Source organism: Trichoderma breve, chromosome 2, assembly GCF_028502605.1.
Source record: "Trichoderma breve strain T069 chromosome 2, whole genome shotgun sequence".
Lineage (NCBI taxonomy): Eukaryota > Fungi > Ascomycota > Sordariomycetes > Hypocreales > Hypocreaceae > Trichoderma > Trichoderma breve.
In genome coordinates, this window is record NC_079233.1 from 6582165 (window position 1) to 6599383 (window position 17219).

The 17219-nt window shown below is 49.1% G+C and overlaps 7 protein-coding genes across 7 annotated transcripts; 4 read left to right on the plus strand and 3 right to left on the minus strand.

Moving 5' to 3' along the window:
• Positions 1 to 563: 563 nt before the first annotated feature.
• T069G_04221 (translin family domain-containing protein) lies at positions 564 to 1554 on the minus strand (the record flags this gene model as incomplete). The annotated part of the gene is made up of 4 exons (XM_056171431.1): positions 564 to 895; positions 966 to 1132; positions 1193 to 1289; positions 1377 to 1554. The coding sequence occupies 4 exons, from the start codon at positions 1552 to 1554 to the stop codon at positions 564 to 566; spliced, it is 774 nt and encodes a 257-aa protein (XP_056032323.1).
• A 1009-nt stretch (positions 1555 to 2563) lies between these two features.
• Positions 2564 to 3244, minus strand: T069G_04222 (alkylmercury lyase domain-containing protein; the record flags this gene model as incomplete). The annotated part of the gene is made up of 1 exon (XM_056171432.1): positions 2564 to 3244. The coding sequence occupies one exon, from the start codon at positions 3242 to 3244 to the stop codon at positions 2564 to 2566; it is 681 nt and encodes a 226-aa protein (XP_056032324.1).
• Positions 3245 to 3998: 754 nt separating this feature from the next.
• On the minus strand, positions 3999 to 5138 carry T069G_04223 (hem-containing dehydratase domain-containing protein; the record flags this gene model as incomplete). Its single annotated transcript, XM_056171433.1, has 2 exons — positions 3999 to 4502; positions 4578 to 5138. 2 exons carry the CDS (start codon positions 5136 to 5138, stop codon positions 3999 to 4001), a joined length of 1065 nt encoding a protein of 354 aa, XP_056032325.1.
• A 797-nt stretch (positions 5139 to 5935) lies between these two features.
• T069G_04224 (nmrA-like family domain-containing protein) lies at positions 5936 to 6934 on the plus strand (the record flags this gene model as incomplete). The annotated part of the gene is made up of 2 exons (XM_056171434.1): positions 5936 to 6188; positions 6261 to 6934. The coding sequence occupies 2 exons, from the start codon at positions 5936 to 5938 to the stop codon at positions 6932 to 6934; spliced, it is 927 nt and encodes a 308-aa protein (XP_056032326.1).
• A 3066-nt stretch (positions 6935 to 10000) lies between these two features.
• Positions 10001 to 10831, plus strand: T069G_04225 (uncharacterized protein; the record flags this gene model as incomplete). Its single annotated transcript, XM_056171435.1, has 3 exons — positions 10001 to 10090; positions 10158 to 10746; positions 10809 to 10831. The coding sequence occupies 3 exons, from the start codon at positions 10001 to 10003 to the stop codon at positions 10829 to 10831; spliced, it is 702 nt and encodes a 233-aa protein (XP_056032327.1).
• Positions 10832 to 12262: 1431 nt separating this feature from the next.
• T069G_04226 (major facilitator superfamily domain-containing protein) lies at positions 12263 to 14100 on the plus strand (the record flags this gene model as incomplete). Its single annotated transcript, XM_056171436.1, has 5 exons — positions 12263 to 12457; positions 12525 to 12622; positions 12707 to 13054; positions 13132 to 13275; positions 13335 to 14100. The coding sequence occupies 5 exons, from the start codon at positions 12263 to 12265 to the stop codon at positions 14098 to 14100; spliced, it is 1551 nt and encodes a 516-aa protein (XP_056032328.1).
• Positions 14101 to 15381: 1281 nt separating this feature from the next.
• Positions 15382 to 16750, plus strand: T069G_04227 (ICE2 domain-containing protein; the record flags this gene model as incomplete). Its single annotated transcript, XM_056171437.1, has 2 exons — positions 15382 to 15903; positions 15974 to 16750. 2 exons carry the CDS (start codon positions 15382 to 15384, stop codon positions 16748 to 16750), a joined length of 1299 nt encoding a protein of 432 aa, XP_056032329.1.
• Positions 16751 to 17219: the final 469 nt, after the last annotated feature.

Sequence of the window (17219 nt, forward strand, 5' to 3'; positions counted from 1 at the left end):
AAAAAACAAACGTGGCATTACGCTCGAATAAGTTTATCATGGACAGCGGGATAACTGGAAAACCTGAAAGGCGTTGAAGTTTAGAACGGTGGGGGAATAGGGCAACAATTGTTTCAACAAACAGTTTGGGCGTATCTACATGCCTGTATATTAGATATGAGTCGTCTTAGTTTACCATCTTCGGATATTCTTTGTTAAACACAGATATATAGTCTGTGCATAGGGAGCAGTATTCTTTATGCACATAGCTTTTATTCCTAAGCCACGCGTAATAAAAATGCATCATGATCAATCACATTGGGCTGGAATCCAAAGATACATTCTGTGAACAAATCGAGGGGCTATGAAAAATTATTTATGCCAAACCATGATGAAACAGGTTTGTTATATTCCATCATACTTTGACTCTTTTTTATGAATCTTGGTGTGAAATCACCGACTAGTAGATACGCGACTTTCATCGTAACAAAAGGCAGTAGATGAGTGTAATTTTACGTTAACCATTTTCATCTCAAATGCTAAATTTTCGTTCCATCTCCTCGTCGCTCTCCTTTTCTCCCCAACTACTCAGCAGCCTCCATCTCCGTATCCCCCGCCCCAGGCCTCTGAATCAAGCCCCTAAGGCTCAAATCGTAAACAATGTCTTCGACCCTCTTGACCTCGTACTTTACGCCATCCGCGCGCTTGCGAATGATGTCGTTCTTGAGGTTGAGCAGCTGAAAACCCGCAAAGAGGTCCTTGACGAAGGCGCTGATGGTGAGGGGGAGCTGGAAGTCTCCCAAGGTGACGGAGTTTGTGGCGAGGCGGGAGAGGTCCTGGGTGAGGTCGACAAGGGAGAGGAGGTATTCTTCGATGGTGATGTGGAAGGCGTCGCGATCTTTGAGGTTGGTTGGGACTTTTTTTTGGTTTGGGTTAGTTTGTGAAGCCCTTTTTTGTTTTTGTTTTGGGGAGAGAGAAGGGTTTACCGGAGAAGATTGTGCCGACTTCTTCGAGGGTGAGGAGGCGGCCGATTTCAGCGGGTGAAGAAGATTCGGCATCAGAGGTTTGGGAGGGGGGGAAGCCGCCTAGCCAGGCGCAGTAGATTGCTGTGCCGATGGCGTGCTGCATTGAGCGCGTCCATTTCTGGTTGTATCTGGATGAGAGGTGTTAATTTTGATGATTCATTGTGAGGAGAGAGAGAGGGCGAGCGAACTTGTAGTAAGGGTGCTGGGAGGCGACGGTGTTGAGCTCGCTGATGATGGCGGCTTCTTCTTTGACAGCGGCCTCGACTTGGGAGACTAGCTGAGGGTCTGTGAATGGCGAGTTAGTATGGGGGTATTTGATTCTGATGCTGTGTTTGAGATGGATGTGATGTGATGTGATGAGGGAGCATTTACAGCGTGAGCGAGGCGTTGAGTGGACTCGTGAGAGCAGGCCCTGGGCTGTGGCCACGACCCGATCCAGTCGCTGGATGAGCTGTGAGAGAGTATCGCGGATCTGGGTCTCTTCCTCGAGCTTGGCTTCGAGGGAGGCGAAGATGGAGGGGTCGAGAAGAGCTGGTGGAGGGGCGGACATTGTGACTGAAGCCTTGTGGTTTGTTTTGTTTGTGGTGAGATGGGCAAGGCTGAGATTGGTGGCTTTGGTTGGGCGAAAGTTTTTTTTTCTTCCCTCTCTTTCTCTTCTCCTTAGTGGCTGGAGGTTTTGGGACCTGACTGGGCTTTGAAGATGGAAATACGGCGTTTCTTGCTACGGATAGATGGATGAGAGCAGATTTTTACGGATTTGAGGAGATTGCGAAGCTGCGTCAAAACAAGGTTGCATCTAGATTTTGGTGACGTCGCGAGGCTACAATTTGGGAGCACAATCAAGCAGATCTAGAAGCACTTTTACGTTCGCGTCACGTCAGAAGTCCCTTGTCAGAAAACCATCTACGGTGTCTATGGAAAGAATCTCTTCTTCACCACCAGGGCAAGCCCCAGCAAGCAATGAAAAGAAGGAGGTTTGTCGCGTCGCCTGGAGGCAGTGTAATACCAGGGACACTGTGGGCGGAATCATGTGCAAGCACAGAGGAAACCGCCCCAAAACCAAAAATAAGAATAATCACGATTGGTCTCCTTAGAGACCTTTCAGAGATTAAACTGAAAAGAACAGATACTACACTTGATCTAAGCCAAAAGGCAAAGAGAGCTAAAGAAGAAAGGAAAAAAAGATTCTAAAATGCGGGCGAGCTGCGAGGAGTTTTATAGCTGTGAATTGGGCGGTGGAGGGGTGGGGCGGCAGAATGGCAAAGTGGGTGGGGATTGGCCGGGTTGGAGTGGTTGGGGGCTGTTGCCTGGCGGGCTGAGAAGGTCCAGTATCATCGAGAGTTGTCTACATGTACCTTGATACGTCTAGTTATTACACGGGTACAGCACAGCACTGTCATGTAAGTACGAGTACGGAATCAGGCATCGTTGACAAAACTTTTGGTGTACCTCCAAGATTATATACAGGCATTGGATGGTGTCTTCGTACTCAAGACTCGTGGCGCCAGCCATTATGGCAAACGGTGAGCTGCATTCCTATTGCCATGAATCAAGGGAGCTCAAAATCGCCCTGCCTCGTCTCCGATATCCCACGTTGGACCACTCAGTTTGTGACGGCCAAAAATCTCAATGGCGTCGCGCACAGTCCACTTCTTCCAGTTCGCGTCGGCATGACGGCCGTACCACTCCCTCGCAAAATCCCAAACCTGCTTGATCGGACGCACGTCTCCCTTTGCAAACCCTCTTGTAGCACACCATTCGTCCACCTCGGCTTCATTGCGAAACAGCAGCTGGACCGAGCAGGTATAAATCACATTGTCCCAGACCTTGGTCATGGGCACTGGAAAGTGAATCACGAAATCCTCCGTGTCCACCAGCTGTCCGTCCCGAGCCGTGACTGTCACTTCGTCGCCGATGGCGCCAGTCCGTGTCGTGAAAGTCGAGGTTCCGCCTGCGAGGTGCATCACGCCAAATGAGCACCAGGCACAGTTTCCCCACCACTTGCGATCCCCTGAAGACACAATGCAGGTTGTGGGTGCTGCCGAGAAGGGATGGCAAACCCACACCTCGTCGGATTTGGGGTGTAAGACAACTCCATGGTATTCTGCCAGGGCTTGCAGGCCTTGCCTCGTTGTGGCTACATCACATTCGAAGCGGGTGGCGATGTCGTTGACGGTGGGAGCCCGTTGGTTTTTGAGAAAAGAGGAGATGATGAACTCGTGCAAGCTGGAGTGATCCATGATTGCAGCCCTGAGTATACTATATGTGGCTTCGGGTTTCGAATGTTGCGGCTCGAGCAGGCTAGATTTGCATGCAATGCCGGAAAGGGCCTCGATTACACATTTATATATTCCGTATGTAGGTCGTGATATTACCTCAATTCGGTAGTGATCATGTAAGTTGGCTGAATCAGCATGATTATATGATCGCGCGGACCGTCGAAAGGCGCGCCCAAGGGCTGAAGAGAAGTACCTAGGTAGTAAGAGTGGAGAGTTCCACTGTCTTTGTACGCCATGTTGATTAATCAACAAATGCAGTGTATGTTGATCTCAGGTGGGATGAAATGGCTTGGTGGAAGAGAGAAGCACAAGATGCGTTGCTCTTTTTGTATCTTGGATAGTACAGAACAAAGATTATACTAAGCAAATTTAACAGGTTCTGTGAATGCAAACAGCAAATCTTGCAACATAGCTGCAGCATTACTGTTCCAATTGCCTTATGGCTCTTATAGTCGCTTACAATTACCAGTAAAAAAACCTCGTAGGTAGTTTAGTATGGCGCCATGGGCATTATATCGCACCAGTATCACAAGTTCCTAGGACATAAACCAACAGAGCCAAAACCGGCTGTACTTTGTCGACAGTTACATAGAGAGCGCACCTTTGAACTTGTCCGGCCAGCATCCAACATAACACAAGAAATCTAGCTTGACTGATCCAAAAACCACTTATGGGCAAAAGGGTCGGACGTAAGAAGTCATGATGATTAATCCCGTTACGCTGCGTCGGTCAGCTCCTTATAGCCCATCAATCCCGTGCCGTCCAAGCAACCAATGTACTCGGCTTCAAAGTCGCTTCTTTTTAATATTCCTACCTCGACAGAGAGCTGAGTTCGTCCCTTCCCCATACCAAGAGTCCCAGAGCTTTTGTGATGTTTCTCAAACGCCATACGGGCCTTGAAGTGGTCTCGGGTAGATTTGCCAGAGTATTCAAAGGCGGCAAGGTCTAGATAGAAAACAAATTGACTTGTGATTCTGGATTCCGGTAACGTTGAAGTGAGGTCGTCGTCTATTTGTGTCAAGGCAGTATTGCGGAAGGATAAGACGCCGTGCTTGCTGCGCTCCTTGTCCAGTGAATCCATCCAGCCTCTCACAAAGGGATTGATGTGCTTGTCCCAAATCTCCTTTTCTTGTTCGGTCATTTGCGAGTAGTCTTGGAATTCCCACACGTACAGCATATTGTCAATGCCATGTAGCAGTACTACCCTCCCGAGACGGATCTGATCAATCGACGTGTCTGCTGATGACGGAGGATCTCGAAGCACCACCGTCTTCTTATCAGGTATCGTCTTTACTTCTTTCTCTTCCATTTCCTTCCTCTGTGCCTGCGAGATGAACGCAGACTCAAAGTCGTCTGATTCATGATCGGGGATACGCTCGCGATAAATACCCCAGTATTTCTGCTGTGGCGCAATATCGGCATATTCAACCTCTGCTAATTCTGGCACCAGAGCAAGCCCTTGCTTTTTCGTCGATCCGGTGGCATGCATGAAGCGTCGTGGGTTTATACGCATAATCTCGCGCCAAATGCCGGCATCTTCTTCAAGCGAGTTCCAGAAGCTTGACACGGCGGCGCTCTGCCACCAGGCTTCGTAGTCTGTGCTGGAGAACCAGAATGCCTGGAAGATGGTAGTGTTGCAGTTTGATGAGGGATTTCTAGGCTGTTGGGCTTCGGTCATTATCTGGACATGGCCGGGGCCATTTTCGAGAGCGAATATGTCTTTGAGAGCTGCGATCGAGTTTCGTTTAAGAGGTGTGAGGGACTCTGGATGCTGTATGCCGAATAACGCTAGAACTGACGGAGTGTCGTCTGAAAGAGCTTCCTTGGTGGTAAGAAGCGGTAATTTGAAGGTCATTGCAATTTTTTCGAGTAGTTTATAGAATTCTTATGGAGAAGAAGTATTCAAGGTATTGGGTTTTTGTATAATAAACGTTGTCAATCTAAGAGGCAGCCGGGAGACTATTTAATCGTATATACGGGAAGAAAGACTACAAAGAATAGTTATAAGCAATGGTCCAAAACAAAGAAAAAAGACAATCTGAAGCATCTTCTCACATAAATAGACATTTGACATTAAGATCATTAGCTCTTCCGCAGCCAACGCCGAAGTAATGGGGCGTCGATGGATGCTCGTGGACGCTAAGCGACTTAAACGAGCTAGACGATGATCACACAACTACAGTAGCTGGTGAAAATGCCGATCAAATCTTTCGTAATTGAAGCTTAATTGTTGTAAACTTACGTTATCTTATATGACATCGTCATACCAGCCTAGATACTGACGTTGAGGGTTCAGTCTGGGTGGATCTTGTTGTAGCATCTCCGTTCGAAGCCAGGCTTCTATACATGTAGCCGTATAATTCCGGCTTCCCTTGATCCGGTTCTGATTCCAAATTTGCATGCGTGTCAAGTTATTTTGCCAACTAGTCGTGCCCAGTTTAACGTTATATCAGATGCTTATGAATCTGAGTCGATCGCCCTCCAACGACTATCAAGGAGAAATGGCTCTCCAAAAAGTGACGCCCTTTCAGAAGACACACCGCCGCCAAAGATCTCATTCATCTAGAGACTACATATATATGCCATCATATAGATCTACAATTACAAAGTACAGTGCATAGCTTTTTTGTATCAAAGATTTATTATATCAGCATGATGGCCAAGAAACTCGTCACGGTTGTCGGCGCCACTGGCGCGCAGGGGGGCTCAGTTGTTGATTACCTGCTCAAGAACAAGTCCCAAGAATATGCCATCCGCGCAATAACTCGGTCTACGGAGAGCGCAACAGCAAAAGCTCTTGCCGCTCGTGGCGTTGAAGTGGTTCGCGCGGACTTGACTGACACCACGGCCCTCAAAGCAGCATTTGCTGGATCATACGCCATTTTCGCAGTCACAAACTTTTGGGGTTTGTTTTCAGACGCCCAAAAACAATTTCCCGAAGAAAAAGACGTTGCCTTATTGGCTGGCCAGGCTGCAGCCATTGAGACTCAGATGGGCATCAACATGGTAGACGCGGCATTAGCCACCGATACGCTACAGCATTACATTTGGTCGGCTCTTACAGACGCATGTACAGTCAGTGGTGGTAGAATTAAACCTCCGCATTACGATTCCAAGGCCAAAGTCACTCGATATATCCAATCTAAGCCAGAATTGTTGGCAAAGACCACGTTCGTGTGGTGCGCCTACTATGCGACAAACTTTGCGGGCTTAACTCGACCTATCTACGTCCCAGCCACTGGTCAATATATCCAGATACAAGCTACTCCATCCGACCAACCGATTGCCTGTATCGGAAACACCCGCTCTAATTTCGGAATATTCGTGGAAGCAGCGCTCGCTCAACCGGACAAGACTCGCGGTGGACAGACTGTGTTTGCGTTTGTGGAGAGCACGACTCTAGGAGGCCTGCTGCAGACTTGGGCGGAAGCACATAATGTCAAGGCCACGTATATCCAGGTATCTCGTGAAACTCTTTTCTCTGCATGGCCTATGGAAGTTCAAGAGTTTACGGTTGGGATGGAGTTTTGGGATATGATTCGGGATAAGGAGTGGACTGGCAAGGACAGCTTTCTGACGTATTCTGACTTGTGGATAGACGTTACGACGTTGAAAAGTGTGAAAGAATCTTTTGCAGAGTTGGAGCTCTAGAGGTTGCGAAAAGGATGTGATGGTGGAGACGGGCGGCGTCTAGACTGTATCTAATGAAGGATATTAACGATCAGTAATCATTGAGATGGACGATGTGCATGAGCTGAGAGAATACGAGCTCCGATTAGGTTAGAGTGGAAATCTAATGTACTCGCATTAGGGGAGGGAGAGGTGCAATCACTCTGAAACTGTGCCCGTGATCCATGTCAGCGAGAATGGGTCTGAGTAGCGATAGCAACTTATTTTAATGCGTAACAGTCTTGCACGTATACAAAGTTGCTCATGTTGGCTAAAGTACTGAAGGCTTTGCTGCAAGCTTTGATTCTGGTGTTAGTTGCAAGCCTTATATACCACCTAGTACGTATTACGTTACAATTCGTAACAGTTTCCAAGTTATGTTATATGATTAGAGACTATCATGTCAAAATGTAGTCCCTCTTCAACGTCGTTCTTCCCAATACTTTAAACATCCGAGTTAATCTTATGAAAAGGTGAGGGAGCGAGGTATATATGAAGACATGGATGCTACGCTCAAAACTGTACTAGCCAAAGATTTGCGCTTTGTGGGAAAGGGTCTTTTAGCTATGTCAAATACTGCATAATCTATACGAGATTAACATTTGAAAACACAATCCAGCATAGTTGCCCGACATGTCTCGCTCGTTCGGGATCTGAAGGACTCTGTTCTTCAAGATGATCGCCGAATATCAGATCCCGAAGGATTCTGTTCTTCAAGGTGATCGCCGACCATCCACCCCAGCAATGAATGCAAGACTGAGATGTAAGCTGCGGCATCAAGGCCGCCGATGTTTAATATGTCTTTTGTAACATCTTCTTTCGTGGGTGCCCGATGTGGGCACTCAGGGGGGTGGGCTGAATAGGCGAGCTTCAAGCCTTCAACTGGGTCTTCAGCCAGGCCAACCTTGCCAACCTTGCCAACTACCGGACTACAACTAACCTAGCGAACATTGCAGACGATCTTGAGTGGCAATCCTATTTTGGCAAGCCGTATTTGTCCGAGGGATGGGCTGATTCCCCGACGCCCGAGAGACGACAACCGTAATTCAAAGCTTCTTAACAACCGGATCTGCAGCTAAGAGAAGCACATATGGTAGGATTGCATCCCACCGGCGGCTGGGCATCTTTTAACCGACTTTGAAGTCTTTTCGCCCCATTGGAAGGACATTGATGTTACCCGGATTCTTCCAAGAGACCGATAAAGCCGATGAGGTTTGCGTTAGCGCCGCCGACAATCGCTTCAATGGCCACTGGGACGTTGAGGGGAGGGTAGACGATGATCAAGGGGTTTCATTGGCCCATTGGCAAGTTAATACAGTGTTACACATTCAATGGAACCTCCTCTATGCAAATCTTACTTGGCCAAGCAGACTACCACCAGTAGTATGCTCCTGTGAGTGGGACAGCGGTCCAGACTCGAGTCATCCATGGGCAGGTTTATCTACAAGTAACTCAAAAGCCGGGCTGGGCTGGGCTAGCTAGCCGCCAGACTGGGGTCTCTTGATCGTCAAATACGCGGCGAAAGGAGCTAAATCTGGTAGAGGATTTAGAACTCTGGACGCCCCTGACGAGACTGGTTCTCCGCGGAATCAAACACGAAGCCGGATAACCATTGGAACTGAAAACCACGGCAGGATGGAGGTGATACCTACTGGTATGGCGTACGTATCAACGATCATATTATTTGTCAGGGTAGTTCAAAAATTGCAGAAGGGGTGTGGAGATTCCTATTTCCAGTCTGGAGGGTCGGATCCTGTCATGATGTTTGAGGACAAATTTAGCTTGTGACGATACAATTGGATAGAAATGCAATGTCAGAACTAAGATTGGGGCATTCGTGCAGAGCTAGATATATATGGCTAAGATTGATGTGTATAGTAAGTGTGCTTGACTCGGTATACTTGATGTTTACTATCTAGTAGGCATATGAAAGGAACTACATCGTGATCACAGGCAGATTCTAAAAGGCACGAATCTATATGGATGCCTAAATATGAAATCTACGTTACGTATGTTTGCCTGCCTGTAGTAGAAACATAGATACACGTATACCTACTATACACTTTCCTATCATGTTTAGATACACGGAGTGTGAGACAAAATTTTCCCATCGCTCCGGTTTGGGGCCGGTTCAGCGGAACGGTGATCCTCGGCAGAATTTGGAATGCATCTGATTAGTTTTTAACCTCAACGTTATAAATAAGATTTTAGCATTGCTGCAGACGTTTTTGAGAGTCTTTCAAACCCAGCGAGACTCCCCGGTGTCCTCATGAATCGTGAAGGCACGATTTACTGAATTATGATTACTAAACCACGGAGCAACCGCTGCCCAATGACACGCTGGGCTTGATAGCAATAGGCTACTCTGGGTGACATTTCGGTTGACTGCATCTCAAATCCTGCTAGGTACTAGGTAGTTGACTCATTGAAGAATGTACATTTTCCCAGTAACTTGCAGGATTTTACTCGGTTTCGTAGAGTTTAGTTGTCGATGCCGCAGCATTGCCGCTTGGGATACCTGACTAACTATCCGAGACACCTCGGATAAAGTCTATAGTTGGAGGCGAAACTGTCCTGAGATTCCATCATGGAGATGATACGAGAGTCATCTTCTAGCTTAAAAAGGCAATTATACTAGCAGTACAGCCTCGGCCTGGTTGCTTCTACGATAGGTGTAAAATATGCCGCCGTTGGAAGAGATTGGCGGTAGATGCTTATACGAGGCCCGGAAGGGGATAGTCTCCGCCAGCTGGCCCGTATTTGTCAGAAACAAGCATCACCTTTAATTCTGGCAGAATCCTTTCGGCGAATCTCAGTGTACCTTATTTTGTAAGCAAAAGCATGGCCTTGATAGCGACTCGAGCCGTCGGAATCGTCTGATGGGATGTGCATAAGGCATAAAAGCGCTGGGCGGATGCATCAGGGACTGAACTACTTAAGGCCATGGTTTAGGAGAGTTGGTGGCCAAGACGACGGCTGCAACTGGATGATTAAACTGGAAACCATCAACCTCCTGATTCTCGCCACCAGATAAACTAGAACCTCACGATGTCTTCAGAGAAACCACCACGACGCAGCGCGCGGCGGGCAGAGCCAAAACCACAAAACAACTCACCGGAGAATGACGAAAGTCTGGAGGTTTGTTTCATGCATGATTACACTCACATTCCGGTCAACGCAGACTGACTCGCCAACCCAACAACAGAAACGGCGGCAGCGGAATCGCAAAGCCCAGCGCTTATTTCGGCTACGGCGTCAAGCAGCTCATGCCAACTATGAGAAGAACCTGATCCATATGGAGGGCGCCCTTGAGCAGATGGCTTCCACCTTTCTCGACTTCACCAACGGGATCCTTCAGTCACCGCTCATTAGCCGGGATCCTGCTCTCATTTCAAAGCTGCGTACGGCAACTGACAGCATTCTGTTTCTGTGCCAGGGCAGCAACAATGATCTGGACGACAATTCTGATAACAGTCCACCTACCATCAAGGTTGTTGGCCCCAGTCCCGTTTCCAGCCCTGATAACGCTGCTATCCAGCAAGGCTTCCACGGAAACGGGCAACTTCCTCAGCCAACCGCCGTAGACAACATGTTTCTTGATATCAATGCCTTTAATCAGCCCCGGCCTGTACCTCAACCAGGCGTTCAGCACAACAACCCGCTGTCCGGATGGCATTCGCCGCAGATCAGAAACATATTCGGCAACGGCTTCATGAGCCTACCGCCCATCGACTTTGCCGATTGTGCCGACACCGATACCATGTTGCAGATGTATCCGGCCGAGGACTCCCTGAGTATGATTGTGACCAGAGCCTCGTTGCAAAACGCCTATGATGCCATACTGAGCGATACGCAGGCTACTACCCCGATGGTAGATAGGATATTCGGATTCCCTTTGAAATTCCGTTCCCGCGAGGAAATTCTCATGGTACTGCGCTGGTACTTGAGGCCCTCGTCTCCAGAAGTTGTTCGATTAGCCACGGCCGAGTTTGACGACTACTTGGTGGCTCAGTATTATCACGGAATCGTCACGTCGCAGTATAGAGCCGTCGAGGGAGTGTTTCGTGGAGACATTGTAGCGCCACCGGAGAAAGGCTCTCCTCCACCGGCGCAGAGTCGGATTCTGAATGCCTACCAGATCGAACAGTGGCTATTAGCTTGCGGCTTGAGATATATCGATTTCGATACCATTGCGCTCACGGACCTCAAGCCAACTGGCTTGCTCCTGAACACCAGACCCCCCGACGATCCAGATGTCCTCCTGGCAACCCTTAGGGCCCTACAACAAGAGGATTCCATTTTGGATGGTCAGACGGCAACTGGATATCATACGGCCTCTGAAGCATTTTCCAAGAACATTCGCCTGTCAAGATCACGGTTGATACATGTTCTGACGGGAATATCCTTTTGCATAGACAAAGGGCCGGCGTATTGCGAACAGGCCCTGTTGGAGGCAGTGGTTACAGCCATGATTCCCGACAGCTAGGTACGGAGTAATCAAGCAACCAAGGCATTAGCTGTATGATTGGGAACGAGAAAAAAAGTCTAATAATAAAGCGTCTTTTTATAGAAATACATTCATGTTGCGGCTCTGCACATATATAGCTACTTTCGGCCCCTTTGAAAAATTTCGCCGCATGCACATTCGACCACCCTTCTCGCTGTGCGCAACGTGAAGCAATCCGACCCCCCTGCTCTCTTAACTGCAGGTTACGTGTTGGCACATACCCATACTACAGCGGATAGGCATATAATTGTCGAGCTTTTTGCTGTCTGACCCACGGAATGCGTCTGTTTTGGGGTTTCGGTGGGCTGGAATTTAGGGGCGCGCGGCTCTTATTACGAAAGATCTCGGAGCAGCTTTGTTAACATGAAGCGAACAAACTGCCAGCTATGCCTTAGCAGCTGATTATTCTACAGCTCTTACACTCGGAGAGCATTACCGAACAATAATTTGTATCGAGTCCCGCTGCTGAGTCGCTGATTGGGCGGCGATGTTTGGAAGTCGGAGCACTTAGCTAAGACCTCCGACTCAGCATCTCACCACCATAGCCTTTGAATCGTAGCACTCGGAGGAAAGTCTCGTCGGCTCCCTGGTCAAATGCCATCAAATTGGCTGTATTTTACAAATACACTGCTTTCAAAGCATAAACTCTGTTGATTGGAATCATGTCTTATAAAGGTGTTAGCTCACCTGGCCCGTGGCTCACCGATTGTAGTCGGCATTTCTTAGGTGAATGCAGCGAAGGGAAACAAAAGAGAAGGGAGAGAAAAACAGCAAAAGAGTGATCTGAAGGGTCTTATTTCCAAATGGCGGCCGATGAGGAACTGAAAGTGGATCGACCGAACGAGCAGTCAACTCCAGAATCGGGCGAAAGTACAACAACCATCGATGCCGAACCGACGAACCAGATAGAGGCGGCCGGGGAGGATGTGGTAAAGGGGGATAAGGGAATCCGGAAGCACTTGATTGCCTTGAGCATCGTGCTATGCCAGCTTGTTGTGGTATGTGGGCATTGAGCAATTTTTACATACATGAGGGAATCTCTCGTTTTAACCCAAAGCGCTCCAGGCTCTTCCTTTCGGCTCTGGCCTTTTGGTCGCCTTTACGGTTCCAGCGGAGTTGGGGGCCGAAACTAACCTGGGTATCTGGATTGCTGCAGCGTACCCGTAAGAGCTGTCCCTTTACTCGTATCTGCCGTCGGGCCAAATACGCGTGTAACTGACAAGGAGGGTTATCTTCTTCCCCAACAGGTTAACTCAGGCGACTTTTGTTCTCATGGGTGGGCGGGTTGGCGCCGTACACGGACACAAAAAGATTCTAGTCATTGGCAGCATCATTTATATCCTGTTCAACCTGATTTGTGGGTTCATGCGGACGGTCGAGACCATCATCGTGATGCGGGCTCTTAGCGGCGTGGGAGCTGGCATAATCGTCCCGAACGCCATTGCCCTGCTCACCACATCGTTTCCTCCCGGCATGGGTCGCCTAATATGGGTAGGATTGTTTGGAGCCATGGCCCCTGTTGGCGCTGGTGGAGGTTCCGTGTTCCCTGGCTTCTTTGGCCAACTGCTACCTTGGTGGTGGCTCTTCTTCTTCTTGTATGTGAGAGACGGTGATGTGGAGAGGGATCCTGGTTTGACAATACGAGAAAGGCTAACAATAGGCGATCATGTAGTGCCATTGCCGGAGCCGTGATTTTCGGAGCCGCTGCCATTATTGTACCGGCCGAAGAGGTTACAATGGACCCGAACGGCAAGGTCGACTATCTAGGTTCTTACTTGGGCGTCGGTGGCCTGATCTTGTTCAACTATTCCTGGACGTTAGTATCTGTCAAAACTGCAAACTCGATCTTGACAACATCTGCTAATGTCGATATAGCGAGGCCGCCATCAAAGGCTGGAGTGTCAGCTATGTCTACGTCCTCCTCATCCTTTCCGTGCTACACATAGCCCTCTTCTTAATATGGGAGGCCAAGTTTGCAAAGGAACCAATCCTGCCGTTTACTGTTTGGTCGGCGCCGTCTTTCAAGCCAATGCTGCTGTCGGCCTTCTTCACCTTTATGAGCACGGGCATTCTCCTATACTACATCACACGATGGCACATTGAGATTCGCCATTTCTCCAACTTCCTCAACGCTGCCGGATTTGTGACGTTTACCGTCATGGCAACGATAGCATGCGGCGCGAGCGCGTTTAGCATTCGATATCTGCCTGCGCAGTTTGTCATGGCGATTGGGACAGTCGCGGCCCTTGTTGCAGGTATACTGCTGGCAACGATGCCAGCGCATCAGACTTACTGGCCACAGGAATTCCCGGCATTGTTCATTTTGGGATTTAGTCCGGATTTTATCTTTACTGCTGCTCAAATCATCACTAGTAATGGTGTCAAACGGAGGCTCCAGGGCGTGGCTGGATCGCTCGTTGGAACGGTCCAGCTATACGGCTTGAGCACGGGTCTGGGATTCGCTGGTACTATTGAGCGTTACACGAACAAAAATGGGAGCGACCCGATTGGTGGCATAAGACATGCTTTGTGGTTCTCCGTTGCACTGGCTGGTGTAGCCACGCTGGTGTGTGTAATTATTCGGATTCCCAAGGATGAGCGCGAGGGCTGGGACGAAGATGAGGAGCAGCCTCATGCGTAATTTGCTTCGAAAGAAGTATCGTTATTTGGTCAATAAATGGGCGATGATGGTTGACTCAACAACAAAAGCGAGATTTCGACAGAGTTTGTTGCCTTCGCTATTATCGATGTCGGCACGTTGATGCCCATCGTGATACCTACTTACCTGTACCCATAGAAAAGGGATGGATATAAGGATAGACATGATCTAGATTGAACACGTATTAGCGATAACATAACATTATTTAATTTAATTTTGATAGAAGAAAACTCAAATTAGTTGATATTGCTTCTTATCTCTATAGTTACCTAGATATTAATTAAATGTGTATGGGCTTAGGTTGTTATCATCTTGCTAGAGTTTATATAGCGTCTCCAGCCCGCTAATAAAGGCTGTGGCTAAACTCTCACGACAGCGTCTTATTCGGGCCATTCATGACCGAATAAATCTAGATAGCAAAACTGGATCGTCGATACTATATCAATCAGCCAAGATATAGTCTAATTATATCTTCAAATCATTGATGCAAATGCGCATCTCGAATCCAACTTTTCCTTGCCCTGTGGCTAGTGTCTGGTCACCCAAACGCGCCACAGTCGTCATCCGCAGAGCTGATCCCCAAGCATGTGACGTGACCTATTAATGCTATCGCAGCCTTGGGCCATCGTTTCTTCCAAGACTCCAGCACATAACTTTTCACGTCGTCGATATATATCCAACACGATATTTTCTTGACTCTCGTTCACCACGCCCTTGGATTCGACTATTATCATCTTGGGACTGTAAGGGACACATGTGGCTGCGACATTGCGACGTCGCTCACGTGCAGATAAGGATAAGCAACCGCTCCGAAGTCTGGACACTTCACAAGCTTTTGGTTTGTCATACGAGCTAAAAAATCATATCGGGGTAGTGGGCAAGGGAAATCGGAGCTGCTCTGGCTCGCGCTTTTTGCAGACGAACAAACGACTCGGGGAGAAGAAGAAGAAGAAGAACCAAAAAGGGGGACGCCTTGCGCTCTTTTTTGCATCTCCCACCTCCTGGACAAAAAGGACGACAGTGCAAACGGCAAGCCGGGCAAGACAGATGAGTAGCCGCTGGTGAGGGAGCGATTCCGGGCGACTGCATCTCGGGGATTGTCATCTTCGCATCGCGGCGGCCACCGAAAACCGGGGAAGGGAAGCGGTGCGTTTCGTTTGCTGGCTCTTCCTTTGGATTTCCGCAGCGACAGATAGAAAGGATACAACAAGAGCATCGCGCTTCGTTCCCCCCGCGGCGAGACTGTCGCCCCCCGCCGCACTCATGTGGTGGCCATTCAGCATCTTCTTCAGCAGCATCTTCCTCTTCGCCATCGTCCTGTCCATCCCCGTTGCCTTCGATGTGGGCGGGCGAGACAGCGGGCTGGCCTACAGCCTGAGCCTGTCCATCTTCTACATCTTCTACTCGGCCATCCGACTGGCCACGCCCGAGACTTCGCGCATCCGATGGACCATTGTATCGCTGCTGAGGCTGGCGCAATGGTTCGTCATCCCGTCGCTGCTAATCTGGGCGCTGGGCAAGTTCGCCGTGGACGCCGACGACGCGAGCTGGGTGGAGAGGACCTTTGACGGCGTCTTCCACTCCAAGAGCACAAGCTGGACCGAGTGGATGTTTGGCAAGGAGGGCGTGCTGGAGACGGTTATGCTGGGCTCGTGGGATAATGTGCTGCGCTATTCGGGCCCCGTCTTCCAGCTGCTCGAGGGCTTCTGCACACTGCTCGTGATCCAGGCAGCGGGACAGATTACTCGATGGCTGGTCAACAGAGGGAGGAGCGATACCTGGGTGGTGAGTGCGATCCCGTGAAAAAGAAACTGATAACGCCATCATGTCGGTAGCTAACTGTCGCATCTTGCAGATCTTCTTGCTTGCGTTTTCCGGCTCCATCATTGCCAGCGCTGTCTATTTCCTGTGGCGTGTTGCTCAGTTCCCCCAAATCAGCAACATTGATGCCACGCTCATTGGTGCCACCATGACCACGGCCGTGTTTCTTTGCGCCTACGGCATTGGCAGCGGTCGCGGCAGCCCTGTCGAATCATCGCTTCTCTTTGCTTACGTCGTGCTCTGTGTCTACCAGATCTTTACCGACTACCTCCCTTCCGACGGCACCTATTCGGCCGAGGACCAGGCATCATCTCAGCCAGAAATCCCCCCGCTGCCTCCCATCATCATGGCCTCGTACTCAACCTTGCTTCACATAGTTAGCACTCTCCCTGGCGCTCTTCACTCTTCGCTCGCCCTATTGTACGCCGCTTTCCAGACTATTACGCCGTCCGTCATCATCTCCCTCGCATACCGTCTCTTCGTCTTCTACTGCGCCACTCGCATCATTCCTTCGGTGCGGGACCTGGGTGCCCGAGCCATGCTGCACGAGCCTGACTGGGATGAGTCAGAAGCGGCGTCAATGTTCCTCAGCATTCTCAGCTACTTTTCACCGACAATTTTGATAGCTGTCTACACCAGCCTGCTGTTACAACATTTTTCGACCAGCGAGGGGCCAGATGGATGGACACTCAGGGGCGGAGACGTGGGCGGCAGCACTTGGCGATGGATCAACGTGGGACTGACAATGGTCCTGTACGGTATAGAACTCACGCTCAGCACAGACGACCAGGATCATTGGAAGGTGGATTGAAGTGGCACAGGAGAAAATAAAAGGAGAAATCAAAACAGGAGAAGGAACGCGGCTTGAACCACAGTTGGCCGTTTGACCGATGGGAAAAAGAAGGGGATTACCACCAATCGCCATGGAAAGAGGGTATCACCTACAAAGAGCGAATCAGGGGCGGATTACTGCATGTACGGAAGTGGAAACATGCGAAATGTCTGCTTCGCCACGAGAAACGAGATGTTGCACCTTGACTTCTGCAGTTCGTCAGTTCAGCTACTACCTTTCTTGCAAGGGAGGAGCATATAGAGCGAGCAAATCCTTTTACGATGCTCTTGTTATCTTGTTAGACAGCACTATATGAATACCTTATTTGAAGCTGCTATTTTGTTACAGGATCTGTATGTTAGACGTATTAGTGACTGTTTGTCGTCCTGATTTGGTCTGCCGAGGTTCACCGGGATTGCGAGGGATTGCGATTAATGTATTTTATCTA